The sequence below is a fragment of the Ictalurus furcatus genome, chromosome 27 (assembly GCF_023375685.1).
Source record: "Ictalurus furcatus strain D&B chromosome 27, Billie_1.0, whole genome shotgun sequence".
Classification (NCBI taxonomy): domain Eukaryota; kingdom Metazoa; phylum Chordata; class Actinopteri; order Siluriformes; family Ictaluridae; genus Ictalurus; species Ictalurus furcatus.
The window spans coordinates 4,297,501-4,320,000 of record NC_071281.1 but is presented as its reverse complement, the minus strand read 5'-3'; the positions used below and the strand labels follow the sequence as shown (position 1 = coordinate 4,320,000).

General features: G+C 41.3%; 2 protein-coding genes across 2 annotated transcripts in view; both read left to right on the top strand.

Moving 5' to 3' along the window:
- Positions 1 to 18,717, top strand: part of ahr2 (aryl hydrocarbon receptor 2) — a 54,032-nt gene extending 35,315 nt beyond the window's left edge. The window contains exons 3-11 of the mRNA XM_053617171.1: positions 6,146 to 6,267; positions 6,706 to 6,795; positions 7,807 to 7,927; positions 9,268 to 9,407; positions 9,526 to 9,728; positions 10,505 to 10,614; positions 10,867 to 11,008; positions 11,151 to 12,918; positions 13,006 to 18,717. Coding sequence (XP_053473146.1) covers positions 6,146 to 6,267; positions 6,706 to 6,795; positions 7,807 to 7,927; positions 9,268 to 9,407; positions 9,526 to 9,728; positions 10,505 to 10,614; positions 10,867 to 11,008; positions 11,151 to 12,918; positions 13,006 to 13,107 — 2,798 coding nt within the window. The 3' untranslated portion in view covers positions 13,108 to 18,717. The remainder of the gene's footprint in view (positions 1 to 6,145; positions 6,268 to 6,705; positions 6,796 to 7,806; positions 7,928 to 9,267; positions 9,408 to 9,525; positions 9,729 to 10,504; positions 10,615 to 10,866; positions 11,009 to 11,150; positions 12,919 to 13,005) is intronic.
- A 3,540-nt stretch (positions 18,718 to 22,257) lies between these two features.
- ahr1b (aryl hydrocarbon receptor 1b) overlaps positions 22,258 to 22,500 on the top strand; it is an 11,585-nt gene continuing 11,342 nt past the window's right edge. The window contains exon 1 of the mRNA XM_053617172.1: positions 22,258 to 22,500. This exon is cut by the window's right edge and continues 286 nt beyond it. The gene's annotated coding sequence lies outside the window, so the exon portion shown is untranslated.

Genomic DNA, 22,500 nt, shown 5'->3' with positions numbered 1-22,500 from the left:
GATGTAGGCAGCTGTGTATCTAGAGGGTGGGGCTGTGTTACAGAGTCGTTTAATTGTATTTCGAATCAGAGCTGTGATCTAAGATCAGCTCGTCAGTTCTGAGATTCTTCTTCTAAGGTCATGATTTGCTCAGAACGTCAGAAATCATGTGTCAGGTTGAGATTTGTTGCGAGGTCAATCCTTTGTAAGGTGCTGATTCTTTGTGAGGGAATCTGCTTGCGGGTTGGGGATTCACTCGCGAGGTTAAGAATTCTTTTAAAGGATTTTTTGACAATGTTGAGCGTTGCTACAAGAAGAGGTTGTAAAGGTCAGATTTTACAAGGTTAAGATTCTTCAAGATGTCAAGGTTCTGACAAAAACTCTGCTTGTAAAGTCGATATACTTTACAAGGTTGATATTCATTGTAAAGCTGACTTTCAGTACAAGGTTGGGATTTGTTGTAGAGTTAACTTTTGTTGTGAAGGTGATATTCTTTACAAAGCTGAAACTCTTTACAGGGGGGAGAGTTCTCATTTACAAGGTTCAGATTCTTTATAAGGTTGAGGTTCTTTACAAGGTCACTATTCTTTACAAGGTTAAGATTCTTTACAAGGTCACTATTCTTTAGAAGGTCACTATTTACAAGGTTACTATTCTTTACAAGGTCACTATTCTTTAGAAGGTCACTATTTACAAGGTTACTATTCTTTACAAGGTCACTATTCTTTACAACGTTAAGATTCTTTACAAGGTCACTATTCTTTACAAGGTTAAGATTCTTTACAAGGTCACTATTCTTTACAAGGTTAAGATTCTTTACAAGGTCACTATTCTTTACAAGGTTAAGATTCTTTACAAGGTCACTATTCTTTACAAGGTTAAGTTTCTTTACAAGGTCACTATTTTCAAGTTTGAGATTCTTTACAAGGTCACTATTCTTTACAAGTTTGAGATTCTTTACAAGGTCACTATTCTTTACAAGTTGGAGATTCTTTACAACTTTGAGATTTTTTACACGGTCACTATTCTTTACAAGTTTGAGATTCTTTACAAGATCACTATTCTTTACAAGTTTGAGATTCTTTACAAGGTCACTATTCTTTACAAGATCACTATTCTTTACAAGTTGGAGATTCTTTACAACTTTGAGATTCTTTACAAGGTCACTATTCTTTACAAGTTTGAGATTCTTTACAAGGTCACTATTCTTTACAAGTTGGAGATTCTTTACAACTTTGAGATTTTTTACACGGTCACTATTCTTTACAAGTTTGAGATTCTTTACAAGATCACTATTCTTTACAAGTTGGAGATTCTTTACAACTTTGAGATTCTTTACAAGGTCACTATTCTTTACAAGTTTGAGATTCTTTACAAGGTCACTATTCTTTACAAGTTTGAGATTCTTTACAAGGTCACTATTCTTTACAAGATCACTATTCTTTACAAGTTGGAGATTCTTTACAACTTTGAGATTCTTTACAAGGTCACTATTCTTTACAAGTTTGAGATTCTTTACAACTTTGAGATTTTTTACACGGTCACTATTCTTTACAAGTTTGAGATTCTTTACAAGGTCACTATTCTTTACAAGATCACTATCCTTTACAAGGTCGAGATTCGTTACAAGGTCACTAATCTTTACAAGTTTGAAATTCTTTACAAGTTTGAGATTTTTTACAAGGTCACTATTCTTTACAAGTTGGAGATTCTTTACAAGGTTGAGATTTTTTAGAAGGTTGCCCTACACATGGAATTGAATAAACACGTTAAAGACTCTACACAGGGCACTGGTGAGCCTGTTTATTAAATCTAAACAATAAAACTATTCTGTAAATGATTTAGCCGTGCTCATGCACCATAATGAAGCTAACGACTACATTAGAACCGAAACTACTTCACACGTCTGTGGTCTAGAGTTCGTTAAGTGTTCGAGGTGCGCGCACTTCAGTGGTAGTGGAGGCAGGAATAGTTGGGGGTGGGGCGGTAGGGGGTGTTGGTGGAGGTCCCACAATGCAGACAGCAGGAAGTGGCAGAAGCTGCCAGTGATCATTGTGTGTGTGTGTGTGTGTGTGTGTGTGTGTGTGCATGTGTGTGTGTAACTCACTCAGATCTGAAGTGAGCCAGCAAGGAAGTGAGTTGTTTACATTACATGCAGACTTACCTATAGATACCCCTCCCCCACACACACCCGTCTCACCCTCTTTCTGTCTCTCTTTCTCTCTCATTTTGTTCATGTGTGTGTGTCTGTCTGTCTGTCTGTGTGTATGTGTGTGTGTTGAACCTTGCGTGAGGAGAAACCGTGCAAACTTTCAACCCTGGCAACAGACACTGGAGTTTTGGGAAAAAGTGAGAGAGAGAGAGAGAGAGAGAAAGAAAGAAAGGGAGTTGGAGGGAGGAAAAAGACAGACAGAAAGAGAGAGGGACTGAGGGAGGGGTGTTTTGGGGGTGTTCCATTTCAGAGAGTTATGGAGTTTGGATAATTAAGATCAGCGGGGCGTGAAGGGTGAAGAGAGAGAGAGAATCGAGGAAAAAGAGAGGGAGAGTAAGTGATGAAGTGCAAAAAACAGGAAAGGAAAGAGAGAGAGAGAGAGAACGAGAGAACAAGATAGAGCAAGGAGAAAACATGAACCAGAGAAAAAGGGAGGGAGAAAAGGAATCACGGATGGAAAGAATGAGAACGGGAGAGAAAGTGATAAAGTGAGAGGAAAGCAAGAGAAAGAAGAAAAAGAGTGATCGAGAGAGACAGACAGAGAGTGAGACAGAGGGATGTTTAGATGAGTGTGTGGAGAGGGTATGACAAGGGCTGATTCATTACAGTTACCACATCAGATTCCTGTCCAAACTTACACACACACACACACACACCTGCATGCTGTGGCTCGTCCCTCTGTGTGTGTCATGTTGGTGTTAGATTATAATTACTGCCTCAGCATTATGACTGACTGCAGGGTAAACTTACCACACATACACACACACACACACACACACACACACACTTTCACACACACACTCATACACAGACATGGACACATACACACACGCATATACACACATACACTCATAAACACACATACACTGATGCACACACATGGACACACACACATATGCACACATACACTCATACACACACATACACCGATGCACACACACACACACACACACACACAAACACACACACGTGTGTGGGTGGGATGTAAACAGTGAGATTTCTCTTTTTGGCACAGCAGCTCATCACAGTCCCTCACAGGTCAAAGGTCGGGTCTGTATATGTAGGGAGAATGGACACATTTCTCTTCCTCTTTCTCTCTCTCCCTTTTTCTCTTTCTCTCTCCCTCTCTCTCCCGCTCTCTCTCTCTCTCCCTGATCAGCAATGAGATTCTAGAACCCTAATGAGAATTCTGAAATATATGTGTGTGTGTGTGTGTGTGAGAGAGAGAGAGAGAAAGAAAGAGAGAACAGAGCTAGATTAAGCCAGAGATGTAAAATGCCACTTTGTGATTGGCTGACAGCAGGGAGTGACATCATAACACACACACATACACACACACAGAGGTTCTCTCTCGCAGACACACACATTTTGAAGTTGACACAGAGATCACAAAGTCTCATCATTCCACTTTACCACAAGTCCAGACCTGTGCTACACACAGAGAGAGAGCTCACTCTGCCTTTCAGTGTGTGTGTGTGTGTGTGTGTGTGTGTGTGTGTGTGTGTGTGTGTCTATTGAGTGAGCCTGAAATCTGAATGTAGTGCTCGTGTTAAACACAGTGGGTGTGTGGGTATGATTGAAAGGAGGCAGCAATAAAAGTTTGGCACTCTCTCTCTCACACATACACACACACACACACACACACACGAACACCAGCATTAAACAGCCTGAGGTGTGTTCTTAATCCTTCACACACACACGTGTGGAGTTAAAAGTTTCTCACTATACGTAACTAAAATATTAGCACCTGGGCCTCAACACATACATACAAGAGCATCCCTCTCTCTCACACTCTCTCTCTCACACACACACACACACACACTCTCTCTCTCACACACACACACACTCACACACAGTGGAGTTACTGGAAATTAACCTGAGAAGGAACACAGTGTATTACTCATCAACAAGAGAGAAAAATATCTCATACTTCTCCTTTTGTGCTCTCACTTCTGCCTTCAGATGTGTGTGTGTGTGTGTGTGTGTGTGCGCAGATGCCTCTTTGTGCAATGTGTTTTCAAAAAAACTGCAGTTGTTTTTAAAATGGCTAGAAGAGGGATTAGAGGATAGGGATTAGCATTTGGGGTTAGTGAGTAAAGTTTAGGGATTAGGGTTAGGATTAGGGGTTAGTGTGTAGGGATTAGGGGTTAATGATTCAGGTTTAGTGTGTAGGGATTAGAGGATTAGGGGTTAGTGATTCAGGGTTAGTGTGTAGGGATTAGGGGTTAGTGATTCAGGTTTAGTGTGTAGGGATTAGAGGATTAGGGGTTAGTGATTTGGGTTTAGTGTGTAGGGATTAGGGTTTAGTGTTTAGGGATTAGAGGTTAGCGTGTAGGGATTGGGGTTAGTGATTCGGGTTTAGTGTGTAGGGATTAGAGGTTAGTGTGTAGAGAATAGGATTATTGTGTAAGGATTAGGGGTTAGTGATTCGGGTTTAGTGTGTAGGGATTAGTGGTTAGTGATTCGGGTTTAGTGTGTAGGGATTAAGGTTAGTGTGTAGAGAATAGGATTATTGTGTAAGGATTAGGTGTTAGTGATTCGGGTTTAGTGTGTAGGGATTAGTGGTTAGTGATTCGGGTTTAGTGTGTAGGGATTAAGGTTAGTGTGTAGAGAATAGGATTATTGTGTAAGGATTAGGTGTTAGTGATTCGGGTTTAGTGTGTAGGGATTAGTGGTTAGTGATTCGGGTTTAGTGTGTAGGGATTAAGGTTAGTGTGTAGAGAATAGGATTATTGTGTAAAGATTAGGTGTTAGTGATTCGGGTTTAGTGTGTAGGGATTAGGGGTTAGTGATTCGGGTTTAGTGTGTAGGGATTAGGGGTTAATGATTCGGGTTTAGTGTGTAGGGTTAGGGTTAGTGTGTAGGGATTAGGGGTTAGTGATTCGGGTTTAGTGTGTAGGGTTAGGGTTAGTGTGTAGGTATTAGGGGTTAATGATTCGGGTTTAGTGTGTAGGGTTAGGATTAGTGTGTAGGGATTAGGGGTTAGTGATTCGGGTTTAGTGTGTAGAGATTAACGTATAGGGATTGCAGAGTTTTTTTATTTTATTTTTGTACCACACCGTGGTATCGACTTTGGTATCAAATATCGTGTACTTTTGGTGGTATCGGTACCGGCTACTAGATTTTTGGTATCATGACGTCCCTAGAGTGTAGGGATTGGGGGATTAGGGATTAGTGATTCGGGGTTAGTGTGTAGGGATTAGGGGTTAGTGATTCAGGTTTAGTGTGTAGGGATTAGGGTTAGTGTGTAGGGATTAGGGGTTAGTGATTCGGGTTTAGTGTGTAGGGATTAGGGTTAGTGTGTAGGGATTAGGGGTTAGTGTGTAGGGATTAGTGGTTAGTGATTCGGGTTTAGTGTGTAGGGATTAGGGTTAGTGTGTAGGGATTAGGGGTTAGTGTGTAGGGATTAGTGGTTAGTGATTCGGGTTTAGTGTGTAGGGATTAGGGTTAGTGTGTAGGAAATAGGATTATTGTGTAAGGATTAGGTGTTAGTGATTCAAGTTTAGTGTGTAGGGATTAGGGTTAGTGTGTAGGGAATAGGAGTTTTGTGTAAGGATTAGGTGTTAGTGATTTGGGTTTAGTGTGTAGGGATTAGGGGTTAGTGTGTAGGGATTAGTGATTCGGGTTTAGTGTGTAGGGAATAGGATTATTGTGTAAGGATTAGGTGTTAGTGATTCGGGTCTAGTGTGTGGGGATTAGGGGTTAATGATTCGGGTTTAGTGTGTAGGGTTAGGGTTAGTGTGTAGGGATTGGGGTTAGTGATTCGGGTTTAGTGTGTAGGGTTAGGGTTAGTGTGTAGGGTTAGGGTTTAGTGTGTAGGGATTAACGTATAGGGATTGGGAAAGGATTTTGATTGAATTCAGTATTCATGATTCTGATCATCTGAAATTATGAACTTAATAATAATACCTCCACGCATTAACCCTTTCCTCTGTCTGTGTTTGCATTGTTTAGCCACGATGAAGAAGGCAGTGGGCGGAGCTAACGCCTGGCAAGTGGGGACTCTGGGAGCAAACGGACAGAAGGCCAGCAGTCTGGATGGAGTGAGCTTCTCCGAGGGGGAGTTACTGCTGCAGGTACACACACACACACACGCTCCATCAGACAGCGTGGCACAGAAACAAATCCATGATCTTACGTTTTGTCAAGAACCAAGCAAGGGTGTGTGGGCGGAGCTATAAATTATGCAGGGCATTGATTGCTCAAACGTATTCATACACACAAATCTATCTCTCTCTCTCTCTCTCTCTCTCTCTTTGCTGTCTGTCCTTCTCTCTGTCTCTCCCTTTGCGTGGCTCATATTCTCTCGCTTTTTGTTGTCACGATCAACACCTTAACAAAGGCCCTGCTAATTATGAGCCCTCTTCCTCACACACACACACACACACACACACACACACACATACACATACTTTGATACCCCCATCAGAATTATTCTTTTGGTGCTTTTTTTATGCATGATTGTAAATCATGGTGTGTGTGTGTGTGTGTGTGTGTGTGTGTTTGTGTTTCAGGCTCTGACTGGATTCGTGATGGTTATAACAGCTGAAGGTTATGTGTTCTACTCCTCACCTACCATACAGGACTACCTGGGCTTTCATCAGGTCAGAACACACACACACACACACACACACTCACACACACTCACACACACACGGAGGCTAATTCATACTAATACTAATTCACTAACATTCACACATTATGTTCAACTAATAATTAGATACAATGGTATAAACCCTAAATAAACTGAGGATTGTGTGTGTGTAAGTGTGTGTGTATGTGTTACAGCTAATCTCTCGTCAGTGTCGGGTTGTGAAAGCATGCTGATTGCAGCACGGTCATGCTTTGTGTGTGTGTGTGTGTGTGTGTGTGTGTGTGTGTGTTTATGATGATTGCAATAGCAGAGGCACGCTTGGTTCTGTTCCGCGTTCAAAACACAGACCCTCTACATTTTATTTATGGAGAACCAGAAAGACCTGTCTGAGAGAGAGAGAGAGAGCCAGGTGTAGAGAGAGAGAGAGAGAGAGAGAGACAGGTGTAATACACAGTTATGCACAAAAGTACAAAGTTCACTTCAGTTCAAATGTCCTCACCTGCATTCATGCACGTGCACACACACACACACCCACATACATACACACATGTCTTCATGGCATAATGCAACAATCCAGTCGGGCTCACTCGCTGTGTTGAGTACTCTGTTCTCATTCACACTCGTAAGTAGTTTACATTAATGACACATCACACACAAAATAAAATAAATAGAGGAAAGTCTTAAAATCAAAGAAAAAAGAAGTTTCAAAATATGGAGGAAAGTCATAAAAAAAAAGAAAGTGGACTAACGTCTCAAAATAAATGTAAAAATATATATATACTAAGTGAAGTCGTACTTAAAGTCTCCGTTTTTTGTTTTTAAAATCAATCACAGTGAAACAGGAAATTATCTAGTGAGAGAGTGAGACAGGTGAAACTGTGTTAACAGGACTGACCACTAGAGGGAGCCGATGTATTACAGATCAAAGTGAAGGTTATTTAATACACATGAAAATATTTGTCATGCTGTAATGAAATATCCAACAATGTTTGTGTGTGTGTGTGTGTGTGTGTGTGTGTAGTCTGATGTGGTGCACCAGAGTGTGTTCGAGCTGATCCACACTGATGACCGTGCCATGTTCAGGAGACAGCTGCACTTCGCCCTGAAACCCACACAGGGTGAGCTCACTGACGATGCTGATGGTACGTACCATACACTCACACACACACACACACAGACACATACACACACACACACACGCACAGACACACACACAGACACATAGACACACACACGCACACACAGACACATACAAACACACACACACACATATACATACATACACACACATTCACACATACTCAGACACAGACACACATACATACACACACACGCACAGACACACACACACACATACACACAGAGACACATACACACACATGTACACGCACCAACACACACATATATACACACACGCACACACATACAAATACACACACATCCACACACAGGCACGGACACACACACACACATAAACACACCAACACACACACACACATAGACACATTTGTCTTTACTACCTTCTGCACCTCTAGTAACATCAGTAGCCAAAATGAAACCTTTACTTTTTCTTACTTTCTTTCTTTCTTTTTTAAAGTAAAAACCTGCATTTAAAAAAAAAAAATGAAGAAAATATTGTGTTAAAAAAATATTCCCGTGGGGACCAGCCACAACATCAAACCTGTCTCACATTCCTGTCCTTGTGGGGACATTCTTTCCAATCCGAGATAAAAAAGCATGTATGAACTTGTCTCCTGATGAATTTGCATGGTGTTACGAGACTCAGCCACGAGGGGGTGGCGTTGTGTCCATGTCTGATCCATAGATGTGTGTGTGTGTGTGTGTGTGTGAGAGAGAGAGAGAGAGTGTTAGTATTAAAGCTATATAACGGCACATGATAATAATCTAGAGGGAGTGTTTACTACAGATGGAGCTATTTATCAGCTCATAGAGCATGAATACTGACAAACAGGGCCAACAAAGCTGTGAGTGTGTGTGTGTGTGTGTGTGTTGTCGGCGAGCCGTTAGCGTGTCTGGCTGTCGTTACTGAACACGTCTGGAATGTATGCAGAGGAACGTGTGTGTGTGTGTGCAGTTCAGCAGTTCATTCATACACAGAAATAAACACGTTAGCATCTGTGACGTCATCAGCGTTGTACTGTATTCACTTCAGTACGTGTTTAGATTTCTTTGTTTTGTTTTAATCCAGAATGACTTACAGACAGGATAATAATGACTTCCACGCACACAGCTGAGCTGGAGTTAGAACTCACAACCTTCTGGTCATGAATACAGGACCTTAATGTACCTCTGAAATGAAAATTGGTGGAGTTTTTTTTTATTTTTATGGACACCATTATGATACCGTATCTAAATAATAAATAAATAACACGTTTGGATGTATTCTCTGGTCAGTCTGTTCTGCAGCTTCGTTTTCATTTTTATAATAATGCACATCGCCGTCGTTGTCTTTCCTCTGTAGGCCTCCAGAATACCAGCGACACCACCACCGCCATCATAAATTACAACCCTCAACAGCTGCCACCAGAGAACTCGTCCTTCCTGGAGAGGAGCTTCTGCTGCCGCTTTCGCTGCCTCCTCGACAACTCCTCCGGCTTCCTGGTAAACACACACACGTTAAATGCATACACAAATACAGCTGTGGTTTGTGTCCAGAAGTCGAGACCCACCACCAAGAACAAAAAAATTACCTTGGCTGTGTTTTATTTCTCTACCTCAGGCCCTGAACTTCCACGGTCGACTGAAGTATCTTCATGGCCAAAATAAGATGGCAGAGGATGGCACTATGGCACATCCTCAGCTGGCTCTGTTTGTCATAGCTACACCCCTCCAGCCGCCCTCTATCTTGGAAATCCGGAGCAAGACGTTTCTCTTCCAGACCAAACACAAGCTGGACTTTACACCTATGGGCATTGATACCAGGTGACCTCACAGGGTTACAGCTGCAACTGAAACTTGATTTTTTTGGTGATACAGGAATATAATACAGTATACGGACAGCAGGGGGAGCGCTTGCACTTCTAATACAGTATATTGACAGCAGGGGGAGCTCTTGCACTTCTAATACAGTATATTGACAGCAGGGCGAGCGCTTACACTCTTCTAATACAGTATATTGACAGCAGAGGAAGCTCTTGAACCCGTCTAATACAGTTTACAGACAGCAGGGGGAGCTCTTGCACCCTTCTAATACAGTATATTGACAGCAGGGGGAGCTCTTGTGCCCTTCTAATACAGTATATTGACAGCAGGGGGAACGCTTGCACTCTTCTAGTACAGTATATTGACAGCAGGGCGAGCGCTTACACTCTTCTAATACAGTAAATTGCAGAGGAAGCTCTTGAACCCGCCTAATACAGTTTACAGACAGCAGGGGGAGCTCTTGCACCCTTCTAATACAGTATATTGACAGCAGGGGGAGTGCTTGCACTCTTCTAATACAGTATATTGACAGCAGGGGGAGCTCTTGCGCCCTTCTAATACAGTATATTGACAGCAGGGGGAACGCTTGCACTCTTCTAATACAGTATATTGACAGCAGGAGGAGCGCTTGCACTTTTCTAATGCAGTATGTTGACAGCAGGGGGAGCTCTTGCATCCTTCTAATGTAATATATAATTATCCAATTGAGGAGTCATTAGTTGAGTTAATTTGTCAAGCGTTGTAATAACATAGCGTGTATGTCTCCTGTCACGCAGGGGAAAGGTGGTGCTGGGTTACAATGAGATTGAGCTGTGCATGAGAGGCTCTGGTTACCAGTTCATCCACGCTGCAGATATGATGTACTGTGCCGACAACCACGTGAGAAGTGAGTTACAGCACAAGCAAACAGTATGTCTTGTAAAAATCCAAACTGTAGCATGTACAAGTGTTATTTACTTTGTAGTAAGTGTACTACAGGGTTTATGACATCCATAACATAGAGTTTTTACAAAATTATGTATGTTTAACCGCTGTTAAGCCGAAAACCAAGATGACAGAAGTTTGCATAATCACATTTGCAGTAACTGAAGAAATAAAAGATTTTTCCTGATGCTCAATTCTTTTCTTCTTCCTCCAGTGATTAAAACTGGCGAGAGCGGTTTCACAGTCTTCCGGCTCCTGACGAAGTCAGGAACTTGGGTCTGGGTGCAAGCCAATGCCAGGCTTGTCTATAAGGGCGGACGACCAGACTTCATTGTGGCACGACAGAGAGCTTTAACGTGAGACTCACAATTTGTTTTCATTCAAACAGATCTTGGGGTGGGATTGGTTTGATGGCATGTGGGGATGGCACCAACCCGTCTGTATCTTGCTTTTTCTCTGTTCTTTCCTTTACCCCCTTTCAATTTTCCATCTTTCCAGTAACGAAGAAGGTGAAGAGCATCTCCGTCAGAGGAAGCTGCAGCTGCCCTTCAGCTTTGCCACCGGAGAAGCCGTCCTGTATGAGACAACCCCTTCTCCAGACATGACTAACATCTCTACCCAAATCAAAGGGGGTAAGATCAGTAAACCTGCCGCGCTGCCTCCAAGCTCACTGTTGAGCTCCATGCTGAAGCAGGATGAATCCGTCTACCAGGCCAACAGCGATCCCAACTCTCAGTTCTGCCTGGAAAAGGCATTCCGTGACAGCCACGCCCTTCTTAACGTCCCTGGAAAGTCCTGGGCAGATGGAGAAAGGAGCACTGTGGGCATCAAGGAGGAGTCGACAGTGCAGGACATGATCAACAGCTTGCAGCAGATCATCGGGGACAGCAGCATGTGCGGGAACCTGGAAGAGCTAACAATCGACCAGGAGGAACTGAAGGAATGGGAGAATGCTCTGCTGAGAATGAACAACCTGAGCAGTACCGAGATGCCCGTCGAGCTTAACGACATCCTAACCAACGACATCTTCTCATACGTGGAGGACGTGCTGTTTAAGGAGTGCAGCCCCAACATGAGCGACCAACTTCCCGAGTGTCTGTCCGAGCTGCAGCTGCAGGGAGACATTAACGACCTTTTGAGTATTTCAGAGGGCCTTGAAACAGCTGACCCAGGAAGAGGGTTGACGGAACTTGCTCACATTGGGCCAGAGATGGCTCTGGGGCAGCCGGCAAATCCTGTGGAACCATTTGTAGAACTATGTGAAAGTATGGCATTTGAACCTTCACTTTCTGGGCAGCAGAACCAGGCCAGGCTGGTGCAGCAGACAGCAACAACCCAACAGAACCAAGCAGAGTTTGGACTGCATGTTCAGAATCATCTCCAGAGTGGAAACCTGGGCTATTCCGACAAAGCTCAACATGTGGGCTTTCACAACCATAATTCTGTCCCATTCAATCAGGCAATCCGGCCAAGCAGTCAGTGGACAGGGCCCCAGGCCCCCACCAGCAAGAATATTTCACTTTCCCAAAACGTCATGTTAAACCCTGCACCAGGTGCCTGCCTCAAAGGGCAGTTTCCTCTCAGCAATCAGAGCGTAGACAATCAGAGACTTGCGACATGGCAGCAATCCCAGCCTCCTGTTCAACAGGGCCGTCCCACATTATCCAAAGTTCCCAACGTCCAGAATATCCCAAATGGTCATCATCATGTCCAACCAGTTCCACTCCCCAGGTTAATGCTACAGTCTAACTTTAGCTCAGGGTCCCATCCTCAGCCTAATGTAATCGGTAATACAGTTTATGGCCAGCAGGCGGGGAGCGTGCACCCAGCGGATGCTGTGTTTGTACAGCAGGGGGAACATTTACAGACGTCTAATGCAGTATATGGACAACAGAGGGAGCTCTTGCACCCATCCAGTGTTATGTTTGGGCAGCAGGGGGAGCTGATGGAGACATCAAATTCAGCTTATAACCAGCAGGGGGAGCTGTTAAACACCGTGTCACCTGCACTTGTCAGCAGTTGCATGTTCGAGAGAGCACTTCAGGCCCCCATGAACGGCTTGCACTATGGTTCAGCTGGACGGGACGGGGTTATCTCGTCTTGCCAGAACACCAAAGAGTTTACGGCCCAGAATTCAGTACAGGGCTCGTACGTCTTTCAAAACAGACCCGCGGAGAACATATTGAACAACGTGGGTGTGATACCGGACAGTGCCGTCACCTGCCATCTGCAGCAGCAGTTTCTCACCTGCAATAGTCAGACACAGGTAACGTGCAAGTCTTTGTGAAATTTATTTCTACCGTATGACCGTTTACCGGTCACGTAACCGATTTGTCTGATTTATCTCCTACAGTTCGCAAACAATCCGGTCACGGAGAATGGACTGTTCCAATTCGCCCCTGTGACGGGGGAGACGCCGTGCTTCACCAGCAACCCCCAGAATGACAGTTTTTAGAAAGGAAAAATTCCTGTCCAGCGCAGCTATCTTTTGTGAATGGAGAAAGGAAGGAGGGACGTCCCTGTGAAGATACCGTACACGCTTCTTCGTATTCAGACTCTCCCTTTGGTTTACTGCAGCTGAAATACGTCAACGAGATCGAAGGCGAAGGGCTGGAATCGTCATGGTAGTACCGTCAGACAAGACTACGTGTTAAACCCTGCATGTCTGCTCACACACACTCGTCTATATAATCATTTGTCCGCTTATTTGTGTGTTTGTTTGTTTGCTCACCCCCTGCCCAAAGAAGTTCAGAAGGACAGAAAAGCGAACTTATTTTTTCCTTTTTGTGCATTTCTTTGTGTGTTTTTGTTTTCTTTCTTTCTTGAATTTTGTGTGTGTGTGTTGGGGGGCAGAGAGGAGCTGCTCAGAGCTCAGTTATGAAGTATGCAGTAGAAAAGATGGAAGCTTTTCTTCGCGGGGATGAAATTCTGGGGTGGGGAGGGGGGGAGTCATTTTAAAAGACGCACACTCATTTTTCTGTTTATTCAGAAAGAGTAGAGTCATGGAAAAAGGGAAAAGCCTCATACTGCTCGTGTGTTCTCTTTCGGATTTCTCTCGATGCACTTCAGAACAGAAGGTGAGATCAACACCTGTAAAAATGACCGATTGTAAAATATTTTTTTTTGTTAAAAAGACTGAAAGAAAAAAAAGACATCGTGAGCTGCATCCAAAGACGTAGCACTATGATAGAGTTCAGATCGAATTTAACCTGCAGCTGTGTTACGTTAGGTGCCGTCTAATTTATATAACTCCCACAATGCTGCGGATCTGTGGGGGGGCCAAAACTACTGCCTGACTGACCGCTAAAGCTGAAGCGTAAATGTCTTTCCAGCTTTCCTTCCTGTTTTTTTTTTTTTTTTTTCCATAGTGGGGGAATGCCGCACCCCAAAACCATCATCCAGTTAACCAATGACACTATGATACAGAGAGAAACACCTCGCCTGAGAGAACGCACAGATTTTAACTGGATGTTTGGTGGATTTTTTTATTTTTATCCGGAACATCAAAGAAACGTAAGAACACATAACCAGGATTTTCATCGTTCGTCGAAATCATCACGTATTATTACGGTATGGTAATCATGATAGAGGACTTCGTATATGTATACACAATCAGCTTTTTTTTTAAAAATTTATTTTAAACATGCTTTTTTTTTTTTTTTTAAATATGTTGTTATGTGCATTTAATCAAATGTCATTGAGCCATTTTGGTGTCTTCTTGTACCTATAATCATAATTAATGCTCTTTACAAAGTGCTAGCTCGCTGACTCCGGGTTAATCGCAGGAGTCGGCCAGTTAGTCGGTGGCGAGCGCTGGTGTGGCGTGATACGAGTGAAAACACTTCGCTGAAGAGTGTCGAAACTCAAACGCACAGAAGTCAGGCCGCAAGCCAGACTGTCGGCGTTTCTTTCCTTCTTCTTCTTCGCTTCGTTTCGACTTTTCAGACTTTTATCAGAGCCGATCGCATATTTACTAATTCCCATCCTGTGTCGGAGAATTGTCCTTCGTGCCTTATTCTTCTCCACACGTTCGCCTTTTGATACGACTATATATTGTTAATATAGCATTATAGAACATATACGTGTTACCAAATCTACCAGCTAGGAATGCTTTCGTACCTCAACCTCAAGGAAATATGACTGATTGCAGACATGGAGCGCTCTACTTCTCTTCCCGCTAGTCCTGAACGTTTATTTTGCCCAGCGGAGATGTGCGTGAGATGCGGATTGCTTCTCCAGGCCAATTCGAAGGCATCGTGCGCTGGCTTTCTGATGGATTTTAAAGTGCCCAGGAAACAGCATAGAAGAACGTTATTCATTTTCATTTAAAAAAAAAAAAAAAGCTATCGACGACTCATCGTACACTGTGGGGCGTATGCGAAATTTGGCAAATGAATCCAGTTAAGTCTAATTAAATTCTAGAATTGACTGTCTAGAATTCCTCTGTTCTTCCATCATAAGTATGAACTGACCCGAGTTAGAACATGGCGTCAACGCAGAATCAAACAGCACCATCGTTTTTATTGACGGAGACGTCACTGGCATATGCAAAGGGGCATGTGCCAGTGCGAAAACCAATCATTTTTGGTCTTTCTTTACACCTGCTTAATATGCCAATATACAGTACAAATATTAATCAAGACTTATTTCCCCTCAAGACACGCCCATTGGATCCTCCCACACCCCTTCAACCCAAATCCATATAGTTCAAGTTTTTAACAAAACAAAACTGAACTAAAAAACCTAAATTACGGTTGGTGCATCTTTCAGAAGCGAGTGCCCACCATATTTAGTCAGCTAGGTGGCTAAGACGTCGTCAAGTTTGTTTAGATTTGGCGGCTGAAGGAAACACGGAACTCCTTTGACGCGTGGAATCGACTCGTAACCTTTAAGATGTTTCATGGGCACTTTAAGACCGATCTGCTTTTAACCATATTCTCAAATGTTGCCCGGCATAGTGAGATGTTTGTGGACAGTTAGACAAGTTTGCATCCAAGTTAGAATTCAAGCCTGAATTCAAGAATCGAGTGGCTTCAAAAATCTCCATTTGAGATCTGACCTCACCGGGGACTGACTGCAGTGTCGCGCCGATCTTGGATTACATTTTGTTGGAGTGTCTGCAAAGGTGGTCCTTAAGGTTTCAAAACTGTAATCAGGAAGTAGAGGTTAAGTCTTCTGTGAAACCTTCTTGCGGAGATGGTGTGGCGATCAGACACCCCTGCAGAGTGATCGGATCTCTGTGCAGAGAAGGTTACATTAGAGATTAGATGTTGTAGACTTGCTGTAGAGGTGGTTTTCAATCAGATTTCTTCGTGAAGATCATATTGAGATCACATCTGAAGATTAGATCGGTTTTTAGACTGTAGATAGTAGTGAGATCAGACTGCAGAGATGTTTTTTTTTTTAAATCTGGTATTCCTGCAGAGTCTCTATCAAGATCAGATATCCCTGCAGAGTGGGTATTGAGATCAGATACCTCTACCTAGTCTGTATTGAAATCCGATAACCCTGCAGAAATGGTATCAAGATCAGATCTCCTTGCCAAGTGAGTATCAAGATCAGATATCCCTGCAGAGATGGTGTTGATCTGACCACTCTGCAGAGTGGTTATCAAGGTCAGAGAGACCTGCAGAGTTGTTATCGAGATCAGATAGACTTGCAACGTGTGTACTGGGATCAGATAGACCTGCAGAGATGGTGTTGAGGTCCGATAGAACTGCAGAGTTGTTATCGAGATCAGATAGACTTGCAACGTGTGTACTGGGATCAGATAGACCAGCAGAGATGGTGTTGAGGTCCGATAGAACTGCAGAGTTGTTATCGAGATCAGATAGACTTGCAACGTGTGTACTGGGATCAGATAGACCTGCAGAGATGGTGTTGAGGTCCGATAGAACTGCAGAGTTGTTATCGAGATCAGATAGACTTGCAACGTGTGTACTGGGATCAGATATCCCTGCAGAGATGGTGTTGAGGTCCGATAGAACTGCAGAGTTGTTATCGAGATCAGATAGACTTGCAACGTGTGTACTGGGATCAGATATCCCTGCAGAGATGGTGTTGAGGTCCGATAGAACTGCAGAGTTGTTATCGAGATCAGATAGACTTGCAACGTGTGTACTGGGATCAGATATCCCTGCAGAGATGGTGTTGAGGTCCGATAGAACTGCAGAGTTGGTAATGAGTTCGGTTAGACCTGCAGAGTTATTGAGATCACCTAGACCTGCAAAGTGGGTATTGGGATCAGATAGACCTGCAGAGATGGTGTTGAGGTCCAATAGACATGCAGAATGGATATTGTGTTTGGGTAGACATGCAGAGATGTTACCGAGATCGGATAGACCTTCAGAGTTCTTATCGAGATCAGATCGACCTATGGAGTTCGGGTAGACCTGCAGAGATGGTGTCGAGAACAGATAGACCTGCAGATGGGGTGTAAAGATCCAAACCTGCGGAGTTGATATTGCGTTCAGATAGCCCTGCAGAAGTTGTATCAAAATCAAATCGCCTTGCACAGATGGTATCGCGTTTGAATCTTGCTGTAAAACATTACAGCCAGTCTACAAGGTGATCTGCTCCTGTCAAAGTTGAATTCATGTGTAGCCACATGTAGAGTGTGCACTCTGCAGTAGGGGACTATCCTTTCAAGTGCACAACCACGTTCTTGATCGGATTCAGGACACGGCCGAGTCACCAGCGTGGGACTGGCTGGAGTTTCATTTCCACTAGTGTTGTTCAGAGCCATACAGTTCAAGGGTCAAGAGCGTGCTTTTAACTCAGATTCTTCCTTTTGCGCGTTGTCTAAGTGCCTACAGAAATTCATGTCTGCTTCCCCCCCCTAGTTTTCTATATATTCTATTTCCCTGACATAGATTAAGGTGATAAAAGAGGAGGTTAAGGTTTTATGCAAAATACAGAGTTTACTGATATTTCACGAGAACATTTTGATATTTGAATTAAAAAAAAAGAATAATATTTTGATAAAGAAATCATTTGTCTACGAATCCAGATGTTTAGAAATGACTGATGGACAGGTGAAGTGACAGGTGAAGGGGTGTGTTTTTGAGCTGGTTATAATATTGTTAGCAACGTTGTGCCATACTGCTCCACGGCACCTTTTAAAATCGTACAGCAGTACAGTTAGCGTTTATTTTTAAGCTACAGCGTGTAACTTTTGGAGATTCGTGGTTGTCGTCCTTACAGAAGGACAGTTGAGGATCCAATCCAAATGACAGCATTGAAATAGCTAGCTAGGTTTCTCATTTAATGATCAGCTTCCGCTGTGACGTTTAATACTGCGTTTTATGAAATCGTTTCTTTTATAGAGAGCTAGTATCTGACTAACAAGGTAGCTAACTACTTAGCAGTTTATGTTTAGCTATACAAGTGACAAGAATCTCGGTGTAACACTAGCCAGCTAGCTATGTTTAATGCGTACTTTGTGTACCAGTTACCTTGCTAGCTATTTAGGTTATTATTAATGTGTATGATGTCAGCCAATGAGATTGCATACCTGACATACCTGACATCTCCACCATTGGTTTGCGATGACATACGAGTCTGATACGCTTGCTTCAAACCTGATCCGAGACACTGTGAAAATTCAATCGTTTAACCGTGAACAGAACAGCCCCAAAAACGACTTCGCCTTAAGGTCATCGCAGCATCCGGCAAAAAAAATCGCTAAATTTGACCGTTAAACGAATGAAATAATAATTGAAGCACTTGCTACTTCTGATGCTTTCCAGTGAGGACATTCATCTGTTTCTTTTGAAATGCAGTATCGGTGTATGATTTATGTTATTATTATTATTATTATTATTATTGTACGTTATTTGGTCATCTTTGTCGCGCTTCACAATCTTTTTATTGTGCTCACAAATATAGTATATACAATTTTTGTAAATTTCCCTGCACACCTTGTAAAATTTGTATACCTTTATTTTCCAATGATATTGTAGTATTTGTTCTTTTTTTTGTATTAGCAAATGTCTTGTGTGTTTGCTGTTGCTGTGTCTATGAATATTTACATCTTTATATTATTACAAGCGTTTATTATAACGACCACACCGGTTTGTTAAAGTGTTGTTATTATCAGCACTCTTTTTCTAGCGAGGGTGCTGATGTTCAGTAGTCATGAGTACACTGCAGACACAAACCCTTTATCTGACGTGATAAATAATAATAATAATAATAATTATATATATATATATATATATATATATATATATATATATATATATAATAGTAAATAAGTAATATAAGATGGAGGATTTGCGCACAGTGTGTATTAAAGTGTTTAACACACTTCCATGTTAGTGTTCCTACTGTAATTAATCACGGTGACGTCATACGTCATGTGGTGACGTCACCGCAGCGGAGTTATTTTAATGAATAGGAAGTAAAACCGAAGGAAATAAAAATGAAACTTAACTAAAAGTAGAAAGCGCTTCTTGAACTGAAGTAAAAACAAGAAGGCGTGAGTTTATTTCTTACGTCATGTGCTGCATATACAATACAATTTCTAAAAATATAATTTCTTATATATATAAGAAACACCCAACATTATAACCGACATGATAGTGCTGGTTGAGTGAGAGGAACAAAATAAAAATTCATTAATAAACAGTTGTGCAGTTTTTAAAGCGTGTTGTGTTTTAATGTGTTGTACATATACAGATTAATTGTGCACTCTCGCACGTGCAGGTAACGAAGCGCGCTGCTACGTCAGTAGCACAGGCCGCGCGCTCGCTCTGTGATTGGACGGATTAATCTTCTGGCGCTCGCGCACTGTATCCAGGAGAAGTTTTTTTTTTTTTTTTCTCCCTACCTCGACTGGTTTATTTTTTTTTTCCCCTAAACATTTCGCGCGCCCTTGTTCTGAGTCGCGCGGTCAGCTTTGCGCGCGCGCTCGCGCCCTGCCCCAGATCTGAGGTGGTGCCCGGGTCGGGAGCGCGCGCTCGGGCCGTTCCCGTTTTCTGTCTCCTGGTTTTGCGGAGAGAATTAACGGAGAAACACCGGGACTCAAGGGGTTGTTGGGTTTTAATTTTTTTAACCCATTTGTGATATTATTGTGTGTTTTTGTTGTTGTTGTTGGAATGGTGTGTTAATGAACTCGCCGCACGTGCGCACCTACTAATTTAACATTAAAAACGACGAGCCTAAAATATTTTTCTTTTTTGCTCACGAGACTTTTTTCTTTTCTTTTTTTTTCTTTTTTACAAATAGTTTTTGAACGTGTGTGTGTGTGCGTGTGTGTGTGTGTGTGTGTGTGTGTGTGATCTGAGGAATACTTTCAATGATTTTTGTTTTGAACTGCAGACAGCTTTAAGGACTCGGGAGTGAATTCGGTGCGAAAAATGATCACAAATTGGCTGTTTTACATTTTTTTTAAATAAAAAAAATCGATTTTTATTTTGATTTGATTTTTTTACATTTATTTGATTTTTATTTAATTTTTTTTTTTGCTCCAGCGGATTGTGAGAGTGTGATATTGTGTAGAAAATGTACGCAGGACGGAAAAGAAGAAAAGCCGCACAGAAAGCGTGAGTAGTATACAATAATTTATCGGATTATTATATAAACGAATTAAAGGTGAGGAAATGAATAGCGATAAATAAATAAATAAATCTGCAGTGTGCAGATTGTGAACGGCTATTAGGCTAACTTTCAGCTGAATCTCATAAAGCATAAACATTTCAACACCTGATAGGCTATAAATTATTAAAAGATTTCACGAATCAGCTATTAATCCTACACTTAATATATATATATATATAACCCATAGACTACAATCCTGACCAAGCTTCTAAATTACACAGTATTTATTATAACCTATTTATTAACTAAATCCTTCAATCTTTAATAAGACACTTTAGTAAACATGAGGGGGTTTTAACGGATGTTTTATGCTACTGTTCATCAAGTTTCTCTCTGATGGTGTTCATTATAATCGATAAATTTCGCGATTAAACATCGCAGTAGTTTTTCCTCTAATGTAAACATTTTTTATTTGCTGTTATTTCCAGTTAGACACTGAACAGTAATGGATTATATTTATATAGTAAAAAAAACAAAAACAAAAAAAAACAATTAATTAATTATATATATTATAATATAATTATTTTTTATTATTATTTTTTAAAGCTGTAGGCTATTTAATTTCATTCATGTATCTCTGACTGGCGCCATTTTAAGACGTTTGCTAGTTTAGTGACTCAAATTCAGGTTTGTAGGTTTATCTTTTGTTTCTCATTCTTTTCCACAACATTTCATGTTAGTTTAATTTCCTCGAGTGTATATTTGGTGCTTTAACTAAACGAATATTCTAGTATAGGAATGAATTATTGTTCAATAAACTCGTGTAAAAAAAAAAAAAAATTCTATTCTATCCCATTCTATTTTGAACGTTAATCAGCTTAAAGTGTAAAACTTTGACTCCGCATGGCGGATATTTTACTTTAGTTTTTAACTTCATTTAGTAGCTGTAGTGAACAAAACCTCTCAGAAATGAAAAGGTTAACAAGCACCTGGCAAGTAACCGCTAAGCTAATAATTATAACTTTTTATTTTGTTTTATTTCTGACTCGCTCGCCTGCTGTGTAATTCCTCTGAGAGTAATAAAATCTAGATTTGAATCCCTTAGTATAAATTCTGATTTGGAAGTAAATACGTTAAACGTTCATGAAATGTCAGGTATCAAAATTTGTGACCAGAAAACTAGCAAGCGTCATTAGCCGGTTCACAGTATTTACATGTAATACACGTATTTAAAAAGTGCTTTGTACTAGGTTATGTTGAGTTATAGGCGTTTATAGTGAAAATAGACGCTTGCTGAAATGAAATGTTGATGTTTAACGGAATAAAAGGACGGGGAGTCGTGGTATTACAGTGTAGAGCAGCTAGCATACCTGTTTCCGTTCCTAGCATTACATACTAACATGCTAATAGTTAGAGTTAGGCTAGTTCTGGGCTTAATTATTTGCTTTCATTTGGTGTTATTCAAACCTCAGTTCATAAGTGTTTTTTTTTTTTTTTTAAATTCAAGTTTACTGTGTATGTTGAACTTTCACTTAAAGCTAGTGTGCTAGCAGGCTATTTATTCACGTCCTTTTACTCATTTGTCATGTTTTTGTTGGTGTGTAGATTATATGAGTGTGAAATGATTTGGGGTTTCTTCTCCATCACACAGCGGGATTTGAAAGCGATATTATAATCCTGTATCAGCCGGAAGCCTTCTGCACACGGTTATTAACACACCGGGGAGCTCCGTGTGCGCACGGCCGCGTTAAATACCGACCCCCTTTAAATACTACTCATAAACCAGGCGCGAGACCGAATCCGGTTTATTTCATACACAATAACCTAAAGGTCATGAGGTGAGAGCTGGGGAGAAAATATCATCATCATAATAATAGGCTAATAACAATAGTTTGGTTATTTATTTATTTATTTATTTTTAATATTAGACTATTATTAGCGGGATTTGATTTCATCCAGCGCGTGAGCCCGGTGTTACAGTCTGTAAAACTGTAGAATATAGGCTACTGTATAATAATCATGGTTATATTCTTTTAAAAAATGTCAATAGAAATTCATATTTTGTTAGAGGCTTCCTGTTATTTTATGTTTATTTATTTTAGGATTTATAGAGACAGACACACAAAAATTTTAATCTGTTTACTATCAAAAATGTCAAATGATAGATAGACAGGACAGATGGACGGACAGGCAGACAGACAGACAAGTAGACAGACAGAGTACATTTATGTGTATGGTATTTAGCTGATGCTCTTATCCAGAGTGACTTACAGAAGAGCTTTGAAGTGTGTATCAATAAATAAATCCT